Source organism: Gymnogyps californianus, chromosome 12 (genome assembly GCF_018139145.2).
Source record: "Gymnogyps californianus isolate 813 chromosome 12, ASM1813914v2, whole genome shotgun sequence".
In the NCBI taxonomy this organism is placed as follows: domain Eukaryota; kingdom Metazoa; phylum Chordata; class Aves; order Accipitriformes; family Cathartidae; genus Gymnogyps; species Gymnogyps californianus.
The window spans coordinates 19,837,132-19,862,673 of NC_059482.1; the positions used below are offsets into that span (position 1 = coordinate 19,837,132).

Below are 25,542 nucleotides of genomic sequence, written 5' to 3' on the forward strand. Positions count from 1 at the left end.
AGGAGTACTATCACAACAGGGCTGACAGAACTAGTATACCAACTAGCAAGAGCACACAGGTCAGAGAAACGTGTCAATCCCTACCTTTCTTCCCATACTACTAATGCATCCCATAGAGGTTAGCTCACACGTGTCCCTTGTATGGGATTACTGCTTTCCCAGACAGCTGGAAATCTTGAGGGGGTACCAGCTTGTGCGTGTTTCATAGTCTACAGGTTCGGAGTTCTACCTGGCTATCCCATCAGGTAGTAACTCCAGACCTGGGAGCCTTTACTCACTTTAGGCACGCCACCAGGCCACTTTAAAGGCTAAGCTGGCACCTCCACCCTGCAGTACTTGCGCCAGTTGAGTGAGCACCAACACATCCCCACCACCTTCCCCTCACACAGCAGATCCACCGGTGCTGATGCGCTGAAGTCAGATCACAGCAGTGCTGCGCAGGGAAGGACAGATGGGTTTTTCCTAGCTAATTCACCGTAGCACACAGAACAGAGAATACGTTCAAAGTATGCAACATTTTATTGAAAAAATACGAATGTTCTGTACATAAAGTACAACTCAATGGGCTTGATAAAATCTCCAGAGACTTATTGGTTAATACAGGTCTTCTTTTCTTCTTGTTCCTCTAGGGGCATAAAGCACACAATGAAGCAGCAGGTCCCCTGTACTTGTGCAAGTGCAATCCCATCGCTGTGCGTGCAGCATAGCACCTGGCTCTACACACGGACTCCAACATGCTCAATGTACTTTGATGGATGGTCTGCAAGAAATTTAAAGCATGGAAGAACTGCACAGGACTGGTCCTTCAATCCACTGATGATTCAAAATTTATTGTGAGCTCTCTGTTATCCTAAACAGTCTGCATCTGCGTATCCAATATTTCTGACAAATAAATACAAAAATAAATAGGGATCTGGCCTCACAGAACCTCAAGTCTCAGAAGCAACACAATTTGTAGCAAGCTACATACATAATTTCAACTATATCAACATAATTTATTTAAATCTCTATCAATAAATGTATTAAAAGTATAAATCCTTATCCAACACTGAGAGTTTAGTTCTGGAAATAAACCCAGAAAACCAAAGTTTTTTCAGTCCTCTCTTACAATTTAGTGTGCTCTTAGAAAATGCTTTATAGCTGAACTTCAGCAGAAACTAGCTGCTATATAATGTAATTCTATTCCCCAAACCTAATATAAAAAGCTTTTAAAATCTTTTTACAGTAACTGGCTTTCATGTCCTAACTTTACATACAGTTACTAAAAATACTGCACGTAGCAGTGCTGACTAAAAATAGGTTTAGTGTTAAAACTACATGCACAAATGCTATAGTACCAAAGCAGAAACTGAACAATGTGGCAGCTTCACAATTAACTTATGTTGCTAATCGGATGGTGTAACAATACTGCAATCTCAAAAGATATGTATGTTGCAAATGGAAAGACAATGAATAGGACTGGATGAGGAGAAAGTTAGGCAAAAAACCTTTTTTTCTTCTCCATTTAAAACTGGAATGTCCGTTATAGCCAAGAAGGTAAATGTAGACCAGCGTTAGAAGCTTGCACTAAATCAGGAGTAAATTGTGATGACTTCTCGGCCGCCGCCTCTAACAAGTAATACTCTCTCCAGACCCTCAGTCAAGACTTCAAGAAACTCCATGTCTGTTTCAGTAAAGTCAAGGACAAAAGAAGTAGCAAAACCAAAACACCCAGTGATTAGCCTCTGTATTGGGTTTATGTGGCAAGGTTTTGGTAGCTGGGAGGCTGCAGGGGCATCCGCTGTGAGACGAGACCAGGGGCTGCCCCCATGTCGGACAGAGCCAGTTTCAGCCAGCTCCAAAACAAACCCACCACCGCCCAAAGCTCAGCCTGTCAGTGATGCTGGTGGCACCAGGTTACACAGTCACACTCCCTCCCAGCTGCTCTCCGTGAATATTGAGGGTTTTTCAGTCACAGTGGCTCAGCCTCTCCAGGGAAGGGTGGAGGAATAAGCATCCTCACCCATAACCTCAAGTTTAAAATCCTTCCTGAGCTGTGGCAGCTATGGTTGAAACCCCCTTATGCTAAGAGGAATGTTTTTATCCTTTGGCCAGCACACTGTTGTGAAACTGCCTACTACTATCTAGATTTAGGAGAAAACAATCATTTGGTCTGTTATTTGTGACTTGTGACATATATTTTTTGGCACAGGCCAGTGAAAGGCTTGCTAATGTAATGGTACAAGCCAAGGCTGAAGAGCAGTTGTGGACAGAGAACAGCCATGCCAACAGGCTCACCAGATCACAACCCTCAGCTCCGGCCTTGCTTGGGGGCATGATGCAAGTATCCCTCTAAGTGCCCGAATTCTGTGGGGTTTGAATTTTCATCTTACAAGAGCACTGCACTTGGAGCTAAGCTCCCAAATTCTGATGTGTGAGCTATGCCTGAGATACGTCCACTCCTTCAGGACTTCCTCTTCACTCAAGTTCAGACATGGCTCTGCCCAGAGTGCTGACTGCTGTGAATGCCGCCTTAAACATCTGCTACACCCACTATTGAGAATTAAATAAATTTAATTAAATTTAATAAATAAATAAATAAAATCAAGTAAGAATTTAGACAAGACTGAATTCAAACCTACAAGGCTTCCAGAGCAACCCGTGGCAACTTCTGCTTTAAGCAATTACTACATAACAGCCACAAGCCAGTACCCTCCACTCAGTGGACACTTTGTCACATACTACAGCTTGACAGCATTTGTGACAAAATGAATTCAAGAGCACAGATTAAAGAAAGATCTTCTGTGTGGACCAGGCTTTGCCTGAAAGGATACAGTTTTCATCACCATCAGTATTCTTTGGAGGACCAGGCATGTTGAGGAGAACAAGTCTGGCATCATGGGATCTATTTACAATAACTTCATTTAGCTTCACTGCTGTGTGCATTCTTCGGACATTAGACTGGTTCCTGTAGAAGAAGCACATTCAGACTTACTGTTAGAAACACGCCTCTGAAAACTGAATTATTAAAAAGGCCCTTAAAAGCATACCTTAAATCTCCTAAATACCCTGTTAAATGTCAACTCAACACACAGTAAATTTTTTCAAACTTAATGATGAAGATACAAAAGAGATTTCACAGAGTTCTTCAGGTACGGCTAGTCCATCGGTTTTAAGATCGCTGGAGTCAAGTCTCCAGTTTATGAAGTTATATTGCTTTTCAGGAAGTGTATTTTATCAAGATGATTTAGTCTTGCATGAGAAGTTAAAATGCATTTGCACAAGGGGACATGCTCTTTGCCCGTGGACACTTGTGACTGCAGAGCCTTCCCTTCAGGCAGCCCTCTCCAGACCCCCTCACTCCCACAGCAGCACAGACCACGCACATCTCCAGGCTCAGTACTGGAAAACTCTTTCTCAGAGACCCACTGGAACCGAGTAGGAGACTGGCACCGTTGCGCTCAGTCCACACTTCCCATGAGTGCACTTGTCTCTGTGTTGAACAGCAGTTGACATCTCCAGAGAAAGCCTAGTTTCCTACAGATTCGTAGGCTGGAAGGCAGCCTACAAATGGCTGGATGTATGCCTGCTTATGGGGCTGGTCTGGTGTGTAACAAGGATTTTAACCTTTCCTTCAGTTGGACACTAATCAACCTCTCTGCCTGGCTATTTAGAGGAAACACTTATGACCCAAGTATCTTTAAAATCTCAATCATGCTTTCAAATTTGAGTAGCCACTTGGTTCAAAAGTTATGGGAGAGAAGGGAATAGATGCAGCATGATCTCATAAGCCTCTGCTCCTTAAGAGTCCAGGCTAAGAGAGGTAATAGAATTAATTATTCAGAATATATTATCACAAAATAACACCAATTCATGCCGGAACAGATCTGGAAAGTATCCTTCGGGGATTCTGAGCCAGGGAATGTCTCCTTCCTACAGGAAATCAACCATTATTTTGGTAACATAAAAGGAAAAACAATACAGAAATAGACTTATCAAAGGGAGAATATATTTGCAGCTTTGAGGATTTTCCACTTGTTTTTTTCTTTTTAATATATTAAAAACAAGTATTAGTAGGAACGAATCAAATATGAATCCATAGTTTTGTTAATTCAGCTTTACATGTCATGAGTGAAAGTCTTTAGTAACCTTGCTGCTCTTCCGAATATTTAGGTTTGCAAAGGAATATTTTATACAGACAGAAAATAGAAGATGCAATGGTAAGAATAATGTTTATTATACTAACAGCACAATTGACCCACTGTGAATTACCTCTCTGTTATTTCATGTTCTTATTTAATTTAGAGCAAGGACATCCTCTGTCTTCACCACGTCAGCTTCAGAAAGCCAGGGACAACACAGAGGCCAGATTATATTTACAGAAAGTAAGGAAGAAACCAGCACCAGAAACAATATACTGTTATTAACTACATACAGTTTTGGAAAAGGAATTGAAAACTAAAAGTTTGGTATTCTCTAAAGTGACATTTAAAATTGGCATCTCCCCAATGATTTGAAGGTGTAGGTTATAAGAAAGGGTTTGTTTAGTGTCCAGAAACTGCTAGAAATAACATCATAGCAGTGTTGTGGAATGAGAGCTTCTCTAAATGAGTAATGTTTCCCACTTCTTGTGTCATACTCTGTTTAAGAAAATAGGTTCAGACCTGAAACTGTTTTCTATCCTGACTTAGTTCTTGTCAGGACAACTCTTGTAGTTTGTTACGTGCTATTTATAATGATACTTAGCTTAAGTGGCTCATCCTGCTCCCTCTAAAAACATTGCTATGACTGCTCAACTCTAACTCCTTTTCTTTTCTTCCATAATTACATATAGTTTTCCTGCTTTTAGTGAGAAAATGAAGTCTTCCCTCTCAACCATCTTAATGTACTTCTAAGTTAAATAACAAACTTACAAGTTTTCCCACTCTCTGAAAGCATGGAAGAGGAAAAAGTACAGGTAGTTAACACCAAATTCAGCAGAATTTCTACAGTATGATTCAGCCTAAAACCGATTTGAAGTCTCACTAATTTATTAGGAAGAAAAATCTGGAACTTTGCCAAGTATGCAAAACTGACTGAGTGAACTCTTGCTGTAAGATGTAGTACAGCAAAGAGGTCACAGGAGGTTCACACGTTTTTATACAAAGCCAAAACAGAGCTTTACTTCTAGCTATTCAAGGGGCACACACGTGGTAATACTAAGGCTGTTGTTACATGTCAGGGCTCCTTCAACAGCAAGTCTGTCTTAGAGGGTTTTATCACACGCATATTCTATTCACAGTCATTCATCACCATCTCCACAGCTTCCTCCTTGCCGCATTAAACATCCGCGCTACATATTAGATAGTTAAATTATCAGTCTCTTTTTTTAGTTCTGATTAGATCAGTGAAATTATCAGTCTGGTTTTTAATTGTGTTTTGTTGAGGTATTTGGGAGACAAGAGGAAAGTTATAATAAGATTTAACAGCTCAAATTTAGCATTTGACTATACCAAGTAAAATATTGAGGGATGTGTGCCACATTTAATTGGTTAGAGATTTCTCAGGAGGCTAACTGCTGTCTTTTCAGTAGTCAGGTCTCAATGTTATTGCACAAGTCGAAACCAATGATTAGGAGACAAAAGATAATAAAAGCACAGCACATCTCGAGTTTCTCAGTCAAGCTGTTGACTTAGACAAGACTCACGGCTTAATGTTGATGAGATCTCTAAAGCTTCCCACAGCACTGCCTCGGTTCCGCTTCTCAGCGTCACATTTCTCTTTTGTCCAGGTCATCTGGATGTTCTCAGGAACTGAGTCCCCTTCATCTTCTTCATCTGAGTAGAGGCTCTCCAGACGTGCTATTGAATGTCTGTCCTTTACCAGCTGAGCCTAGAGGGCACATGAATGACAAGGTGAACTCACAGACTTTATTTTGCATTCTCTGGTTCTGTTTAAGCAATGAAAGACTTTTTGTTCCATTGTATCCTTTATTTTGTACAGTCACTTTAGCCTTTAGGACAGCTCTGATACCAGGCATCTGCCCTAGTCAATAATCTTACATACCAAACTGACTTTAAACAGTTTTGATGGGTGTAAGCCGTGCAGAATTTGGACTAACAGAGGCGTGTATCTATACAAGAAAAAAAGACAGTCTAGCTCACATCATGACATGGTCTGAAACAATGGACAAGTCTGACTCAGAACTGACAACAAAAAAAAGCTGGACAAACACATGCAGAAAAATTAGATCATCTGCACCTCTCATAGCTACATGTCCTAACAGTCCAAACCGGAATGAAATCTTCAGTGGGAAAACAGGATGTACTATAAATTGAGACAAACCCCGGACATCCCATATAAAGAAAGGCTTGAGACTTACATCCTCAAGTCATCGAGTATCCTCTGCATCGTAAAGGGGAACACACAAATTGTTTCTACAGCATATATACTGCCATTGTTTCCCCCCACAACAAACAATTTCTAGCATGGTTGTGCAAGTACAGCCAGGCTATTCAATGACTACATGCAATTTTGGGAAGCAAAAAAGCTACACTAAAAGTATTTCCTTACATCTTTAGAACACAGGAGTTAAATTTAAGCAGAGCTATATAAAACACAACTAGGAAGGCACTCTGTGTCATCCTCCTCAGCAGCCCACAGCAATCAACCACAAATGACATACCTCCCTTTCCCTCTCTGTTTTTGTCAGCCTCATTTGCCTCAGCATCTGAGATCTCTGCTCCATCATAAGAGTTCTCTCATAAGTATATGCTGAGATATCACTATTGTGCTGCAGAAATAAGAAAAAAATATTATGCTTGTAATCAAGTCATAACCAAACACCACCATTTGCATCATGAAGTGAAAAACAGGCTCAAATCCCTTACCATTTCTACCACTTCTACCTCTGCCTCTATTCGGAGTTGATAGAGGAAAGTAGCCAAGTCCTTCTTCATCTGGATGCTGTTATCATCCATCTGAGCTACAGTAAAAATTCTCATTTTGCATTTTCTCCAAACCTGGTGAGGGAATGTAAACTCTCAGTATTTGAACCAATATTTTGCTCGACGAAACAGAACCTTAGCAATATATCCACTCTCGTTTATCAATACAGGCTCTACTACTGGACCTTGTTGCTTTAAACTAATGCACACAGAAGTAGTTGGGTGACAAACATTCTTTGGCTAGCTCCTTACTTTGTGCTGTTTGAGAAGAAAAGGAAGCAACATCAACATGCCTCCATCATGCACAATCCACCACACGTCAATGTTGCCTTCATTGTAACGCTCATGGTTGCTGGGGTAGAAAGACACGTTTTTGGGAACCAGCAGAGCCAGATGGGCTGCAGTTGTGCAGCGAACAGTACCTGCCAAAAAGGGGAAGAACAAACAGTTACTTCCAGTTCTGCAAGAGTAATCTATAGTTTTAAAAAAAAAAAAAAAAAAGTTACTCATTGAGCAAATATCGGCAAGCCATAAAAGTCATCGCTTACATAAAGAAAAGTACGTACAGCAAGGCTTGTATAGACAGGTCAGACCAAATGACAAAGCTAGAAGAAAGCAGACTTACAGGAACACAAGCCCTATTTCATGTTTGAAATAAAAGCAGCAATCTTCAAAGCTAAGTATGAGGAGAAAGCATCTGCTCTGTTCTAATCTGACTGTGTTAAGTAACTGGACCACAGGGGAAGGACAGGGATATAGGCAAGGGGAGCGTTAGCTCCAGTAGTGAAGAGAGATGGGTAGGTTAGGACCTGTGAAGAGACACAGATTATCTAGGAAAAATTACAGTTTGCCATAAAAACCGTATCTCTCAAGTCCGTAATTTTTCAAGCATTCATTAGACAGATGAATTTTAGCAGCTAGGTTACTCTGAAGATCTTTCATAGGTCTTTTACATACAAGAAGTGGTATTTCAAACACAGAGCAGTTTTGCGAGAAATTATCTACTTCACAATCAATACTAGACAAAACAGACTAAAAAGCAAAACCAATTTCACAAGGATTCTGTTAAAATCCCCTGTGTGTACCATGTGTGTAATAAACATCTCTGTTCACAATGTTTTCTCAACAGAACCTTTAAAGCTCACCTATAAAGGTCTTCCATGACCTTGGATCTTCACTTTGTCTCCAGCCATACGGCCATCCCAAAACCACAGTGTTGTGTTTCATGCCACCTAGTCCACAGGATTGGATCAAGTGGGCGATTCCTTCTCGAACTTTATTGGCTACAACTACTTGACAAAATCCTTTCACCTTCTCAATGTCCATCATATTCTTAATAGTCTGCAAGACAGACAAGGAAAAACCTCGCAACCACAAAGAACTTCTCTATCATATGATTACAATGTAAATTCCTGGTTCACATGTCCACAGGTAAAACACATTTCAAGGCAAAGTTCTGCTCAGCCACTTCCCTTAATAAAACAGAAGAGAAAATACCCACTAATTGTGAATAATACTTGTTTAAAACACACATAGTTCCCTTCCAAACCCGATTATTTCTAACAGATTAAGATAAAGGTTTTTTGGTTTGTGCTATAATCTTTTATTCATAGTAGTAGTTATTGATATCTGTGTTACTATCTCACTTTCCATTTTCTAATCCTAAAACACTAACCTTTTTAAACCCCAGGTTAATTAACTTCATTCAGATTTCCAGTTTCAGATTTCTATGTAACATGCCGTGTTGTTATATTCAATTTACAAATATAAGCACCAAACCACCCACACCTATCAAGAATACCATACCCTTTATTTGTTTAAAAACTAAACAAACTTGGTCAACATATAGGCCTATGAATTACATTTTCCCTTTATAACAGTTTTCCTGTATAAAAAGCCTCTGGGGAAGAAAACAGTGATGTGCTGGCTGATACTATACAGATGTAAACAGAGCTAGGATGTCATGTTTACACAGTGAGGAAGATGAAATGGTTTATTAACAAATTTTCAGGACCATCCTTTAATGCTTTTTGTAATAAATTTATCATCACACTGAAAGAGACATAGCACATTTGGTAAGTTTGTAATAACTGACAGTTATTGAAATGTTTCTTGGTACGTTCAGAAAACTAAATAGTCCTCTTCCCTCCATTAATCAGCATACATAAACTTCCATAGTAATTACTTCTTATAAATGAAGACAGTTTTATGCAGTGAGGCCGTTTACACAAGTTGCAAGCATTGATTTTATTTTATTTCCAAAGCCACAATTGACAGCTGAAACATGTTTGCAAGCTCTTTACTGAACTGCTGTAGTACTACTCAACTAGTCCTCTATTGCATGGAAGCCTTCCTGATACGCTTTTTTCCGTGTATGATTACAAAACTTTTAAGGTGTCTGCCCACTCACCCTTTTTTACCTTAGCAGTGTGTTTAAAACACTGACCTGTTCAGCAGCCTGGGCTTCTCCGTAAGTTTCCAAGAAATTCCCTTGGATCACTGATCCTATGATAGTCAAACCTTTGCCAGCTTTCAGCTGGGATGCAAATGTTAACAGTCTAGGGTATTTTACATGCAAATCTTCATCCAGTTTCAGAAGCACCAGCAACTGAGGCCTGGAGAAAATAAAAAAGGGAATGTGTTTTTTACTAATGCTTTAACAAAAGCACTTTAAAAAACTGCCTCTCTCATCACTTTAATTGTGCTTGAATATTAACTCTGAAACAGTACATTCTTGCTGTATCTCACACATTAGAGGGATTTTAATTAATATTTTATTTCACTTGATTCAAAGCATTTGATTTGAAGCATTGAGGGAATTCTTCTGCTGCATTGTTTTGACAGTCATAAAACCTGTTCATGTGCTTAGCTTAAGAGGCTTGCATTAGTGTTTTATTTACTTTTTTTTTTCCAAGGCTCTTTTAAGTACTATTAGAGCACACACTGTGTTCATACTGTAAGGCTGTCTTTCCAGATCTATCTGGATACTTGCGCCAAACAGTTGGGAAACGTGAATATTTTCATCTAAACACAGATCCCACCTGCCTTCTGTCACTTAAGGTGTTGCTACACATTGATTAAGTTATCTTCTCTCTTAAGCTATGGTTGAGCAAGTATAAAAAGATTCATAAAACTCTCTTCTTCAGTAGATTCCTAGTCCTCTTGTTCAGAGCCTAAGAGTTGTGCAACACATAACTGAGAGGAGGGTTCTTGCCCACTTAATCTGTCTTCGACACACAAAGCCAGAGGGAGAAATGTTGGCCACTGTTCCAGTTTTTAATCCTAGAATGATAGTAGTGACTTCTTTGTGCCCCCCCAGTGCAAATTACCATGGGGCTCTGGACCTCTGTACTCAGAGGTCTCCACAGTTTCCCCAAGTTCCACTTCTGAATTCACCACTTCAGAGTCCGATTAAAGATCCAAAGGACACGAAAGGTCTGCCCATACAGAGTCCACACGGTAGGGCCTGGGCAGTGACAGGGCAGCTTAGCGCAGACTCCACACTTTTTTTTTTTTTTTTTAATATTCTGGGCATTTAAATTCATTCACACAGACCAAAAGCATCTTGTTTGGAGTCTGGTTTAACTCCTTAAGTGTAAGTAGATAATCATGGCAGTCCATTTTATTAGTCTAAAATGAGTACCTCCAGTTCTTTGTGTGTGGAGGGCCCTCCTCCAGTCTCAGTAAGGCATATCTTGCTGCGCTGAGTGAAAGACCCCGGATACCATCACCCCATTCCTTCTCCGCACTGTGAAGAACACACAGTTTAGCCAACATATGGTTTCATGAGCGTTTAATTGCACACTTACAGTCATGCTATAGAGAAATCGTTACCTTATAATGAGTTTAATAATGTGAGACATAGCATGCATCGCATGTATATTTATCATTTATATGTATTTGTATGTACATGTATTTGTGTTTACATGTATGTCCGTGATACTTACCACGTATCATGTGAGAAAAATGCAAATGTTTCAGTCAAATGTATATGACAACACCACCATTCTATGCTTAATTCATAATCAACACTCCACTGCAGAGAAGGCTTCCCAAACGTATACAAACATCAGGCATTTCAATACCCAATTTGTTAAAATTCAGCTATACAGCCATACTGCAGCCTGACTCCATCGGATATTAACAATCTCAGGCAACCTAATCTGCAGATTCAGCTTGTCGAGGACTGTTCTAGACAGACCTTTGCACCAGATAAATTGGAATAAGATGGCTGCCTTCAGCTGTTCTGGGCCTGAAGTAATTATGTGTGATCGACAGCAGAAGGATAGATCCCAACCAGGGGTTCTGCTTCCTGTGACTCTCAGGTTTCACCAAACACCTTTAGAGGCTTAACAACAAAGCATTTCAGGGGCTTTTGTTTAGCAGTAAAACAAAAAAATGAACTAATAAGGGAAGCCCTCTAAGTCATATCTCTGGACAGTTCCTTCTCCAAATGTGAAGGCTAGAGATAACTCACAAAAAATAGACCCAATCTCCTTCCTACCCTTTTCTATCCAGTTAATACTTACCCTTGGTATTCAATGTACTTGTAAATCATGCCGGCAATAAGCATAGCTACCAAAGCATAGTACCAAGATGAAATGAACATCAGTGCCAGGCAAATACTCATGCCTAAAAATGAGAGTGCCCTAAAACAAAAAGCAAAGATATTAGTGAGCAGTGGTGTAGAAAAGCTTAAAAACAAGCCAGTTATTCTCTCACTCCTTTTTCTTTAAATTGTCTATTCTGAACTGGCAGTGAAAGTAAAGCTTCCAATGGATCCCCCCAGTCCCCAACAGTTTTAGTATCCTGTTGTTGGAATGAAACTCTCATGCCAATAAATATCTGGGTCTGGTCCACTATGAATATTACATCAATGTACTCTTGTCTAGAGCTGATATCCAGAGAAATAAAAGATGCCCACAACCCTCATGGAGAGGGTTCTTCCGAAACCCACACTGTAGATTACAGGCTAGGCATTGAGCGCGCTGGCCGCCTGCTTACCAGTGATAGTATTTAAATCGAGGCCGCCAGTTTGGAGTTCTAAGAAGTGTTTGTACTGCACATGCTAGATTAACAAAGAGGTAACACATCAGGAAAAACCTGCAGAAGCAAAAAAAGCACAAAACTCTTTAGCACACACATTTATAGATTCTGGCACATACTATAATCACATGAATGATTTACAGTCAAAATACAGCTGCCCTGTCATGTGTGATTATCCCTCTGATTTTTATTAGCCTGAACTATCAGTATAAAGTAGTTAGAACAGTTTTTTAATTGGATCAAGTCAGATCTATCCACAACATCAACACTGTCTTTGTTCTGTGATAAAAATACCATGTTCCCCAAGAAAATAACAATCCAGCTATACTAAAAGCACATTTATTCACAGAATACTCCAGAGCAGAAACAAATAGATTTATATGCAGAGCCTGAAGTCAGAGAATTCATAGAAATAATAAAAGTGGCACTCAGGCTCCAGTAATTTACTTCACTGGTTTAAGACATGGTTCTGAAAGACAATCAAATTAGCAAAACTCAAAAGGAGTATCGCTCTTTCCCCCCCCGCCCCTAAATAGCAACCACCCTGTTTCTTACATTGAGAGAATTGGAGCCACCATGTCAAGCGACGCAATAAGGATTCCCAGCTCAGCAATTAATGCTGTTAACAGAAGAGCCCATGTCGGTTCACCATTCGCTTTTCCATGACCAAAAACCTGAAGAAACAGAAACATTAAGCATATCTTCCAAGTGTTTCATAAGGTTAGAATGGGGGGGGGGGGAAAGAATTACATTTTAAAAAACAATAGTAATTTTCCTACATACTTTTTTCTCTAGAGCAAGGAATCAAATTACTCTAATGGCTTTCAGTGCTTCACTGAATTAGATGTTAGACTTCTTCATAAAGTTACCATATATGCCTATTCAAACTCCTTTAAAAATATTCCTGGTTTTTAACGAAAGAAAACAAAGCATTAAAATAAAAAATATCGACCTTCACTTCAATGCTGGGCAAACCAGGGAAAATAAATCTGATTTCCAAGAGCATAAAGTCAAATAGCTGGTTAGTTACTATGTACAGAATGCCTTTTTTTTTTTTGTTTTTTGTGGGGTTTTGGTTTTGTTTGTTTGGGTTTTTTTTAAGATGTACAAACCCAGAGGAAAGGAATGATGTTGTCCTTTGCTATTGCTTGCAGCAGCCGGGGGGCTCCGGTAAGGCTCTGTAAACCTGCTCCGCAGGTAGAGAAGAAGGATCCTATCACAATGACCCACGGTGAGGGCCATGAAAGGGTGCCCACCACTAAGTTCTTGTTCACTGCATCTCCGTACCTGCAGAGGAACAGTGAGACATTCATATTCAAAGGAGTATTTTGACACTCACGCTTGTTTTTCTCAATCTGTTTTAAGATGTCATTTAAATATTAAATATATGTCCTTGATTAGGAAATATAGGAAGCAATAAACAATCTGAGTTACTTTTAATACACAGATAGGAAGTATCTGCAGCCTGATTTCAACAATTCTAAAACTTTCTTTTGATTATGTATTATAAAACTCTTATGTTATTATCACAACATTATTTTCTACTTTCACCTAGAAAGATGCAGTTCTTAACAAAAAAAAAAAAAATTAACGTTTAAAACACCCAACACAATCCAGTATCAGACATCCCTACAGAAGACTTTGGGGTGTTTTTGGTTGGTTGGTTTGGTTGGTTGGTTTGGGGTTTTTTCCCCAGACAATTATATTCACAAGCACTTCATTGCTCATCCACTGGAAAGAGTCTGTCAATGCGAGGGAAGTTTTCAGAAAAAGCACTTGTAGACTCTAGTACTGGGAACACTGTTCTTGGGTTTACAGACAGAAATGTTTGATAACTAATAATGTGAGGGCAGAGATAGCCAAATACCAAACTTTGTTCAGTTACAGATGTCTGATTGGGTTTCTATGCAAGAAAATAATCGCAAATGCTATGAGGAAATACTTCTTCCTATGAATACCACTATGAGCAATACAACACATACAGATATAGATGTGTGCTATCTGCCTGTCTTTCAAGATTTTTCTTTGGCATAGGTCAGGGAATGTACATTGTACTGGTTGTTGACTTAGGTCAGCAAGCACAAGAAAGATGAGAGTAACTTTGCAAGCTATTTGCTAACATACCGTAGACTGAAATCATTTCAGTTATTTGGCATACACTATTGATGTCACCAGTACTTTTACAAAAATCAGTAGTAGTATCTCAGATGGCAATGAAGCCAGAAAACAGTTTGCAAAGAGTAATTTTGCCAAACTCAGTAATTAACAAAAAGAGGACAACGAACGAGGAAAAAAATTAAGGTTCATCTGGAGAAGAAAAAAGAAGAAAGGAAAAAAAAAGAAAGCATTTTTGTTGTTTTGTATCTTGCTTCTCTAGGGAAGAGAAAGAAAAAGTAGAAATCTATAGTTTACTATAGTTTACTGTTAGAGATCTGATCTTTGAACAAGTACCCCTGGAAACTGAAAAGGGTACATCAACACAAGACAAACTAGGGTTGGGGGGGACAGGGGGGAATTAAGACATGAGATGGAAAAATCTGAGTGAGCTATGCTAGAAAATATCAATCAAATACAAGCAGATTCCCAAAACATTGTTTACAATTTACACACAAATATGGTTTAAAAGGCACCCAGAAGTAAAAGCCAAAAAAGAAAGGGGGGGGGAGATGGGAAAGAACACACCTTCCCTGCAAAAAAGAAAAAGGAGAGCATTAAAGCCATTAAAGCTGTAAAACTTACTTATCTCTCAGGACTACACCTTCTATGCAGGCTCCAAATAACAATACACAACTGAAGTCTTGAGTACAGAGTGTGCTAAGGAAATAGGGTTTATTTAGACACGGCAGATGAAAACAACCATAGGAAGTATTGTGGAAAGTTCAATATGTACCTCTGTCCTACGGCATTCACACTGCAGCATCTCCATAAGTACACAGTAAAGCTGGTGAGTAAATTAATGTCTCACTACTCATATATACCTTCTAATGTTAAAGTGACAAAGTTATCATTCTAAGTTTCAATTTTTAAAAAAGATAGTTTTAAATGTTACAATAAAGGAGATAACTTCAAAGGAAATAATTTTATATGTAAACGTCAATTTAATCTGCTGGTATAGAACAGAAACCGATATTAAAGTATCTTTCTTTTCTCTCTCCTTCTTGTGTCTGAAGATATTTTGAACATATAGCAAGCCATTACCTTGCACTTTCTCATTTGTGGTCTTTGGTGGCATTCACATCACCAATAAGTCTTTGAATATTGGGTTTGCTATTAAACTGTACTACTTCTGCCGTGGGGAGTACAAAATACTTCAGGTTTTTTGGATCTGGCATTCCAGTAAAGTTTTTGATCTTGTGATTTAAGTTTACATGAATGGTTAAATCCTAAACTCTACCCTCTACCCCTGAAATGCAATTGTAAAATACAGAGAGTAGTAAAAGGGGGAAGATTGATCACTCCTAAAAATTATGGTGTAAGCCTTCCACTGGGTGGCGTATCAATATCTACGTATAAAGTTACCCACCACAAAATAAGTTTTGAGCTGCAAATTTTTTAACACTAGAGCTGGGGGTTACGTCTGTGACCTGCTTTAATATTTGTTACGTTCACAGGAAACGCAGACTTCTTGATACAGGGTCAGTTCCCAAAGTAACACCTGGAAAAGGCTGTGCTCCTAAGAAGCTGGGACAAGTGAGCTGGGATCCTGCTTTACAGCTTGGCAAGTTCTGGCAAAAAAAGAGGTTCAAAACAGCAGAATTTCCAGGAGAGTCACCATCTCGGCCAGCTGCCCTTTGGGTAGGATTTATTCAGAAAGCTCTTACAAAGAAGTTTTGAAGTCCTTGCTCATATTAATTGCCTTTTCTTTTTTTTTTTTTTTATCTCCTATGTTGATAAATTGCAGTTTAAGACACCAACAGCTAGACGAAGCTGAAAGACCTTGGCTTCGTCTCTTCTCTAGCAGGAGAGAAGAGATTAAGACAGTCTTTCCTAAGCAAAGCTCCTGTGGTCCTAAGCCCTGAAGAGTTTAACCACATACAAAACCTGGCAACTTCAACTGGGACAAAGGCTGTTCCTCCAAACACACACTCAGCACCTAGAAATCTGGTATGAGGAACATCCTCATATTCTGCAAATTAAGTGCTGCAGTCTCAGTGGAAACAGGCGGGAAACAACGAGTCATTCACAGCTATGTGGAGCTTGCTACTGAGCACAGTGGTTGTAACACTTCCACGCATGCCAGCTGGGGATGTGCCTAAGAATCATGGAACGGCATTAAATCAGATGAATGTGTTAAAAATCAAAGGGGGGTGGGGGGGGAAATACAGTCCTGTAAGCTGATGTAAGATGATCTTGTTTCACTGACTTCAAAATAAATACATAAATTCATCAGCACCAGTGAGCAGCTGACTGTACACATGAAGCTTCCCACCCCCCCAGAAAAACACTTGAGGAACATCTAGTCTAATTTCTAACTCCAGTTTACTGTGCCCTAAAATGTTCAAGAAAGCCTATACTCCTTAATGTCACTCAAACTAAAAGCCTTTTTTTTTTTTTTTAAATTTTAGGGAACTGAAATTAATGATGTCTCCCATTTAAAGCCTTCCCTCATCTTAATGGTGCACTGCATTCTAAAAAAACAAAATATACCTGTATTCCACCAGCCTGAAAAGCTACAGACCACTGTGTAGCAAAGAAAAGCAACGGAAATGCAGAAGAACAAAACAAAAAAACCAACACAAAAAGGGGGATAGAAAACAACAGGATAATAATTCCCGATGCCTTCAACTCAAGGACTGGTTTTTTTTTTTCCACTGACCAATCATACTCGCACTGACTAAATCAGTCACCTGAAAGCAGTTCCACAAATCAGATACACAGTCATCCATCTGAGTTACAACATGCCAGGACTCTACTAATTTTAAAAGGATACAGACTAGTGATGTGGTGACAATAGCAAGAATTGTTCCAACGGGAATGGACTTCTGTGCATCTTTGAGGTCCCCTGATCGGTTTGAACCAGCCATGATACCTGAAAACACATTTTGGACGTAAGATCACGGCACAGAAGAAAGCTCAGAGACCCAAGATGCCCTCTCGTCCCAGTATTCTCACCGGTCACTGAAGGGAAGAAGATGCCAACCAGCACCATGAATGACGTAGCTATATCTGAAAGCACATATAGATGAAGGTTGTTCTTCTGGCCTGCTACATCAACAGATGGGTGATGTGCTTTCTCCAGTATCTCTCCTTTCTCCAAATAATTGCTCCATAAGTTGTCTTCAATGTTATCATCACACCACAGAAAAGAAAAGCATGTTTCAGTTCAAACCTGTTCTCATTATAATGGGTCTACAACTGAAGATTACAAATGCAATTCAGTGATCAACACAAATTAAGACACGTAACAAGTTAAATGAAAGAAAATTTATATTGCATGCTTTCAAGGGAATCTGTAACAAAAACAGTAAATAAGTATGAATAGCCTACAGAAGTCTAAGTATATTTTATCCTTTAATATTACTAAATGTAACATTCTTTTAACTTCATACCTATTTTAACCCTAAGAAATACACTGAATATTTTTAAGGAACCACCATACCCACACACAGTAGCTCAGAGAATCCAAAGCAACAATATGACCAGCTTTCTAGATATAAACTGATTTGTTCTTTAGACAGTGGAAGAATTACAGAATTATATGGTTGGCATTTGAAATTTCACTACTAAATGCTGAGTCCATTTTAGAAACTAGACTACCGGTTCCTGTGAAAATGGGAACCTTAGGCACTCAGCACCTGCACAAAGCAACTGTTCCCTGGAGTTCATTTCAATAATCAACACTTTTCAATGGTATTATATTCAGGGGCGGGCAAAGAAGGAGGTACACTATTTTTATACAAGTACTCTTATATTTCAGGACATAATCTTAACCTGTCTAAAATAGAGAGTCATAGCTACACAGAGTTCTGAAAAAATTTAACACCTTACTCATGTTAGTATAGCTCATAATTATAGCTGACTTTCTGCTGACATTATGAGACGTACAAGGCAAATTTAATCAATTTTCAGCAGACAAGTACTGTATCAGGAGCAAAGTGCCATCTACTCTTCTTAAAGATTGCAAGACTTGGTTTTCTTTACTGAAGATAATTTTCTTCACTGTAATTACATTTCTTCAGTCCTTTCTTAACCAGCAGGGAACAGTTCAACCCATTTCAACTGCTCCACATGCCTCCTCTTTAAGGGAAAAAACATTCTATCATACCTTTTAAAATGCCACTAGCAGCTCCTGGAATTCCTGCTATCTCAGAGACATTGTTCATTAGGAAATATTCATCACAGTTCTCGGTGGTTAAGTTTGTACTGTGGCAGAAGAGCTCCCAAAGCTTAGAGGCCACAGTAATGTTATCCTTAACTATGGTTTTGGCACAAACATCAAACTGATCTCTTGATAAAGTCCTGTTGCCCAACATGCAAATCCTGGAAAGGAAACATGAAAACCAGTGTTGTTATATGGTACGGGGAAAATGAAATCCACCCTTCCCCATAATTCTTCTTTCAAATCATAGAAACTTCAAGTGGCTCTAGTCTGCTACATCATTTCTCAGCTTCAAAAAGATGGTGGTAGCGGGACAAAGACTGTGTATCTGTTTCCTTTAAGGGTCAGAAGTATAAAGCTACTTTTCCAACAATTTTTGGAGAGGTATAAAAAGCCACATCACTGTGATTTATTGAATTTGGTAAATTTACCTTAAACAATGAAAGGGAAAGATTAGGCCACTTTTTTTTTTTTTTCCCCAGTTAAATGAACTACTGGAGTAGAAGAGATCTGAAGAATACTAGCATTCAAATTACTACATATTTAGCATATCTAAAGATATTTGGAATTGCATTATCCCAGCTTCTGTATAGTAGCACTCAAATGACCCCTGACATTTTAGCTTCAGAATTAGGAACATACATTTCAATCACAATAAGCAAAGGTTCTTCTTGTCAGAAGATACTATGCATAATTGCTAAAATCCTCTGGTCCTGTTGTGTTTCACCTAACTACAAATACAGTTCATTCCAGCACTGTAAATTTTTAATCCACTTCTCCAAAGATGGTTCCACAAGACACAGTGATACAATATAACAGCTTGCTGCCACTAGAAGTTCGTTCAGCTTCTCTTCCCAGTGCCAGAAAACACCCACAGAAAAAAAAAAAAAATTAAATTTATTGTTTCTCCCATTACAATAATGTTAATTGTTTCACAGGTCTCATCAAGCACTAAAGCCAGGCAAATGGAAGAGACAGGGCCATTTCTGTAGGGCTTGCAGGCCTGTGACCTGTAACTTCACAGAAGCCTTTCCCTCCAGAATTAAAAATAAATACAATATCTGGTTACTTCAGCAAAAGAAAAAGGAATGCAGCCCAAGGAATAAAGATAGGGAGAACATTCAAGAACAATCCAAGAGATAATGAGGGGGAGGCAGAGACACTGTTTTATTTTTACTGCTGTAAACCTGCCACTGTTCTAAAACATTATAATCATTGGGCCCTAAATATCTAAAGGGAGCACTTGAGGGTTGCAAGTAGTTATGGTCACAACATTTTAAGATGTGAATAATTATGCAGACTCAACTCCTCTATTTCCATTCCATTCATCTCTTGTCAGCAGTATCAGGAAATATTGTTTGCACTTCTGGTAAAACATGCATCCACATTATTGCTGCTCCAGCTCTGAGTTTAAGAAACCGTATTACAGGTTGAACTGCCAACATGCCAAGGAACACGTGTTGTGTTCAGAGCAGAGCTACTCGTACGGCAGACTAATCTGCTTTCAGACCAAGGGGAAGTTGCGCTGGAGCCTCAGCATGGCCCCACCATCACACCTCCCACATTCCTAAGAGATGCCCTATTTCTCAGCAAGCGGCTGCATCACACCACCACAGTTTCCAACCACGAAGGCAGCACATCATGTCTGACTGGCCTGGGGAAAATGGACCTGCCAAACCGCTTCCTACTGACAAGGACTGCCATAAATAACCCAGCAAAATTCTTGCTAAAATTTAACTCAACAGCTGTAGGCTAAGATACTGGATTGTCTTTGTAGGAAGCAGAGAAATGTCAGCCTCCATCAATCTGTATACTCACTAGGAGACTTCATTCTACCGAAACAGTTAAAGAATGTAATAGTGCATTCATTTTAGCCTAAGAAACTTCTATTTCATTAGCTCTGCATGTGGAAGACTATCACTGTCACTATATACAGCTAAAAAAATCTGAAGTCATTCACAAAAAAGGTAGCTGTGACAACGTATTAGGCACAAGTTTTAAGTAACTTCCATTGAACCCCACCTTCCAGACCTGTAGGCAAAGCTATACCCCCATCCAGAAATACTACTCACGGAAATTCAGGTGGATCAAAGATGGACTTGATAGCTCCAGCATAAATGGACAGTATGGATATTACTACGCAGGCCAAGAAGAGGGAAGCAAATTTGTTAACATATTTCACGCCTACAAAGACCACCACTGCCATTAGGATGAGGAATACAGTTCCATACACCCTCATGTTGTTTAGCATAGCACTGGATGCATCATGGGCACCAGATGGATGAAAAATTGCTGCTTGTGGCACAATGTATGTCTGAAACAAGAAGAAAGCAAGCTGAAGGACCACAGGAACAGAACTCTGTCTATATTACTGTAGTGATCTTGTACCGATACTAGAAACCTAAATCACTTTCCAATTTGTAACATGCTCTTCACCAGGAATCTTCATTTTACAGGAAAAGTCAATGGATAACGGCCCATTCTATTTCAGTAGTACAACTGAGCCAACTTTATCAATGATGAGCATGTGTCTTTGATTAAGTCATACTTCCATCTCTATTTTCAGAAGAGTTTCCATTCTGGATACCCACAGAGTATGTAGCTTCCAAAGGGAAGCACTAGCGGTACAGAATTGGACACCAAAAAACTGGAGACCTTCTGGTCTCTACCTGTAAATGAGTATACAAATGTGGGACAAGAATACTGGGGTATTTTCTATATGTTATTTGTCTTAAAAGCAGGACTACTCCGGTACTACTTACCAATAAAATCTCAATGGCACCAAGGATGTACATTGCTCCTGCAAATGTTGTTCCCAAATAAAAGCACAGTCCTACAGCTCCACCAAACTCTGGGCCCAGTGACCTGGATATCATGAAATAGGAGCCACCAGCTATGAAACAAGAAAAGTGAGAGTAAAGTTATCATTTATTTATTGTTATAAATTGTAAAATATTCACAACAAGAATACAACAAAATTATACACTGAGTATCTGCTTTTTTGGGGATTCAACTGAAGTATCTTTTTGTTAGCACAGGAGTAACTAAAAACTAAATAAATTAATCTTTAGCCCAATTGATACTAACAAAAAATACTAGATATAAATTCAGGCTTTGTATCCTGGCTTAAGCAAATTTCTCTGGAATAAAACCACGTTAACAGCTTAGAGCAACTTTTTTTTTTTTTTTGAAACACAAATGAGAAGTTTGCTAACTACACTTACCTGGAACAACACCATTTGTGGCAATAGCACTCATTGATATGGTTGTCAGCATAGTCTGGGGAAAACAAGGAAAAGCAATTGTGTCAACAACATTTTTTAAAACATAACTTATTTCTTGATAGAGTAAAGCTGCCACTGCATATAGGATACAATATTTCTATTTATTCTGCCTTGACAGGTATTATCTGAAAGAAAACAAGGGTCGCAGGAATTTAATCATCAAGCTGTTGAGACTTTTGCTTGAGAGATGACCACTGCTTTATCAGGTCAAATAATGGGTGTCTGCAGACAAAGCAAGATAAAAGAACACAGGTGTCCCTCCATCTGCAGAGCTGAAATTCTAACAAAGGCTAGTCCAACAAAGCAGGCAGCCATGACCTGGGACAGGCACAGAAAACAGCTGTTTGCTGAACAAACACTATTTTTAAGACTGTATCTACACCAGATACAGTTTGCCAGTTCAGAAATACTAGTAAAAAAAAAAGATTAAAAAGGGGGGGGGGGGGGGGGGAACAGAGATCACATGGGTACAAACATAGCAGAAGTGTCTAGCATAAATCTGGCTTTTCTTTACCCATGCATCCACAATGCAGCCTCTCCAAGTTTCTCAATAGTTTCACAGAGGTTATGTCACAGGCATTATTTTACCTATATACTTACACAACAGCAGCAAAGTAATACAATCAGGAAGGACTGAAGAACTCCAGCCATTCCTACCATCCAAGTCAGCCGAAGGAAGAGAATAACCCCGAAGATATTCTGCATGCATGGTAAATACACCCCCATCAGGGTGCCCATGCTGGGTGACTGAAAAAAAAGTTCATTGACATTCATTAACTGGAATTATTCAAAGCATAGATAACCAAAAAACCCTACAACTTCAGTTTTTCAAATGGTAGAAGTCTGGGAAACATAAGGTAGACACACACAAATACGATTGTGCCGGACTTCCACAAAACATGAAGGAAACTCCAAACCCATGAATTTCTGAACAAAATGCTGACCCCATCACATCTTCACATTTGAAGTAACTATACTCAGCATTTAACACCAATTACTAACAACAGAACTGTTTGTTGTTATTAAGCTAAAATGTATTTGTTTTATTGTAGAACCACAGAGTTTCTAGTATGAAACCTGTTGAGTGCTGCAGACCCCAAGTAAGATAGATCCGATCCTACTCCCCAGAGTTTACAAATTAGTTTAATGGAAAACATACTTTTGCGATGTTACATCTAGAAAAGATTTGGAAGCAATCTGGAGACTTGTGTAATGTATTTTCTTTCATTTTATATATTCCATGTAAAACTAATGATTCTAACCTTTCTTATGTTTCATGTTAGCATCAGACTGAATTACTTTGACAGTGACTGAAATACAAGTTAGTTACGTGACTTCACAGGAACTGCACATGACTGGCATTCAACGTAGTTATCTTGTAGATAACTTTGCCCAAATAGTTATTGTCAGAGGATAGTCAGATCTAAAACAATGATATCAAAATGCCACTGATAAGGGTTTTATTTCAAGGAATACAAAAGTGCTCCCTGCACTGGCACACCTGGCACAAGCAGCATTTCAGAGTCCCAAATCTCTGTGGTTTCCTGCCAAAACATTTCATTGCTTCTGCTTTCTGAGGTTTTCTTTTGCATTTAAAATTATACAGAATGCTGAAACACAGGGGGAATAGAGAGTGTAAGTTCTCAAAGGCTCATCCCTTTTCATACTTCTTTCTATAAATAAACCCAAATTCCAAAACATATTACAGATAGACAGCATTTAAAGAAACCCATGAACAACCATCTAAATGAGAAGGATATTAAAGGGAGGTGACAACACTTGTTCAAATTTGACTCCACATAACATTAATTAAACCCCAAAATAAATAGGTAACATGCACCCTTATAGACAAATTAGTCATGAATCAAAAGCAATGGTACTTAAGACAAGCATGTTACTCTTAAAGCGACAAAATGGCTGTCAAAAACTTTGTTCTTGCCTTGTCTTCACTACGCAAAAATTTAATTACCTAAGGTAAGTCAAGAGTATATTTTATTACACAAAACAAAATCCTAGAAAAATCAAATGGTTATAATGTCACCAGGTCAAAATAAGCAACCTAGGAATTTACTCCTCCAACTTGCAATTACATGTTACAATTCGAAATTTCCTCATCTGCATTAGGAATCTGCCCTGCCAGAGAGGAAAGAAAACTGTGCCCAAGAACATGAGCTGAACAGTTCCTTGTTAGAAATGCCAGGAATTGCTGACTACATTTTTTGAAGTCAGCTTTGAATTCCTTGTGTGACTAAGCCTAAATCAGATCTACCAGACTTTCCCCATATACACTTCAACTCGGGTGAACCTCCTGAAGTGGGCAACAGAACCACGTGCTGACGGTTTGCAACGGACTTACCCTATGAGACCTACCAGCATGGGGCCAGAGAGCTCTTACTCAGCTGCTCCAATGCCACAGCACAAAAAAACCCCTAAAATGTCACCTGCCATTTGTACAAAAATTACCATCCTATAGAACTAACCTGATCAGCTTTGTCAAGATTATGTATAAGGACAAAAAGAATTGTTGTCTTCTGATACTAACAGAAATGACACTTGTACATAAGTATTCTGATCAGGGCAAGGGAGGGATTTTTAAATGAGTTGTTCCAATGCTACAATGGAGGAGGATCTTGTCAGGGTATTCTTTATAGTGTACCTGTTTCCTCAAGAAGGGGAGGTTTAGATACTTTTGATTCAAACACCTTCATCTGATTCACACTGTGTCTTCAACTGCATAAACATCAACTGAGAAAGGACTAAATAATGTTGCCAGGCTCTGGGCAGATTTTGCCCTGCATTAGGGCTTCCTATTGTCACATTAATGTACTCTTTGCCTCTCTTTAAGAGACCTTCCACATAATTTTATCATCTATCTGACCATTCATCCGTCAGTCACCCCCCTCACAACACCTCTGAACCCAGAAGCCAGCATCAAGTGAATTTATCAGATGTGTGGGTATCTCAGAGGTAAAAGAGTTTAAGAGTTTGTCAAAACTGGCATCTGGGAAAAGGAAAGAAGCTCAACCTATTGCTTCTACACAGGAGAAGCAAGTGAAGCGCAGTTATTATATATTCTATATGACAGTTTTCCAAGCACTATCAAATCAGGTGAGTTTTCAGCCTGCCCTTTACACATCTCCCAACACCTGCTTCCTTTGCAAAAGAATTCACCTTATGCTCTTTCCTATCTCCTGCCCTCAGCGGCCCCTGCAGCTTTGCTCTACTGTTCATCCTCATCTCCCCCTCCCTCTTAAGTGGCCTCTTACGCATATCAAGTTACAAGCTCACTTCAGCCACAGAGGAAGAGAAATTGTGCATTAATTGTATAGTTATGAGACTACTGCAGAGCAGAGCAGCCTAGGAAATGCGCAGTGTCTGCCCGCAGACAAAACCCAAGCCACAGTATTACTAAGTGTACCTCAGGCATAAGAGTTTACTCTAGATTTCCTTACCCTGTGGAATAAAAAAATACTGGTATGAAAGAATGATCCACAAATACTACTTGAACCAGCTTGTTCACAGCAATATTTAACACCAGTAATCTGCAGTGACTTAACTGTTTTTTATAGCATCTTATAATCAGTAAGTCATACTAAACCAGTGCTGAAGTCTCAACAGAATGCAATCTGAAATAAGAAGGGTATTATGTTCAGTCTCAACAGCTACCAAATGAAAAAAATTTAACACCCCATGCTGCATAAAGGAAATAAAACACAAAGACATTTTGAAGAACGCTGTTTTAGATCAACCAAGAAGGGACAGAAAAATCTCGAAAACAGTCTCAATTTCAGTGATGCAGATTGTGTTTTCGTTCACACTAATCAGACACATAATTGATACAAATATTGATCTGAGTCTGAAGGACACTATTTCCGTTGTGCCAGCGTGATGGGTTATCAAAGCACTTGGCTGCAGGGCTCAGGGACATTGATCGGTAATGACAGCTCTTGTGATTGCTCTGTAGCATGAGGGCAGACAGAAGCACAGA

The 25,542-nt window shown here is 39.1% G+C and overlaps 1 protein-coding gene across 8 annotated transcripts in view; it reads right to left on the minus strand.

The window, feature by feature from the left end:
- Window positions 1–496: 496 nt before the first annotated feature.
- Window positions 497–25,542, minus strand: part of SLC12A4 (solute carrier family 12 member 4) — a 52,288-nt gene continuing 27,242 nt past the window's right edge. For 4 of the 8 annotated variants that reach the window (XM_050903834.1, XM_050903841.1, XM_050903837.1 and 1 more), the window contains 21 exons: window positions 22,155–22,301; window positions 21,495–21,549; window positions 21,033–21,163; window positions 20,343–20,584; window positions 18,217–18,431; window positions 17,064–17,228; window positions 16,882–16,980; window positions 14,691–14,748; window positions 13,064–13,238; window positions 12,507–12,625; window positions 11,910–12,008; window positions 11,435–11,554; window positions 10,549–10,653; window positions 9,352–9,520; window positions 8,051–8,246; window positions 7,158–7,327; window positions 6,849–6,980; window positions 6,644–6,751; window positions 5,666–5,850; window positions 2,814–2,947; window positions 497–1,663 (listed from right to left, as the gene is read on the minus strand). In XM_050903834.1, coding sequence (XP_050759791.1) covers window positions 1,572–1,663; window positions 2,814–2,947; window positions 5,666–5,850; window positions 6,644–6,751; window positions 6,849–6,980; window positions 7,158–7,327; window positions 8,051–8,246; window positions 9,352–9,520; window positions 10,549–10,653; window positions 11,435–11,554; window positions 11,910–12,008; window positions 12,507–12,625; window positions 13,064–13,238; window positions 14,691–14,748; window positions 16,882–16,980; window positions 17,064–17,228; window positions 18,217–18,431; window positions 20,343–20,584; window positions 21,033–21,163; window positions 21,495–21,549; window positions 22,155–22,301 — 2,916 coding nt within the window. In that variant the 3' untranslated portion in view covers window positions 497–1,571. Of the gene's footprint in view, window positions 1,664–2,813; window positions 2,948–4,892; window positions 4,908–5,665; window positions 5,851–6,643; window positions 6,752–6,848; window positions 6,981–7,157; window positions 7,328–8,050; window positions 8,247–9,351; window positions 9,521–10,548; window positions 10,654–11,434; window positions 11,555–11,909; window positions 12,009–12,506; window positions 12,626–13,063; window positions 13,239–14,690; window positions 14,749–16,881; window positions 16,981–17,063; window positions 17,229–18,216; window positions 18,432–20,342; window positions 20,585–21,032; window positions 21,164–21,494; window positions 21,550–22,154; window positions 22,302–25,542 lie in introns of all 8 variants that reach the window. The other 4 variants (XM_050903835.1, XM_050903839.1, XR_007767146.1 and 1 more) reach the window with 3 other exon arrangements.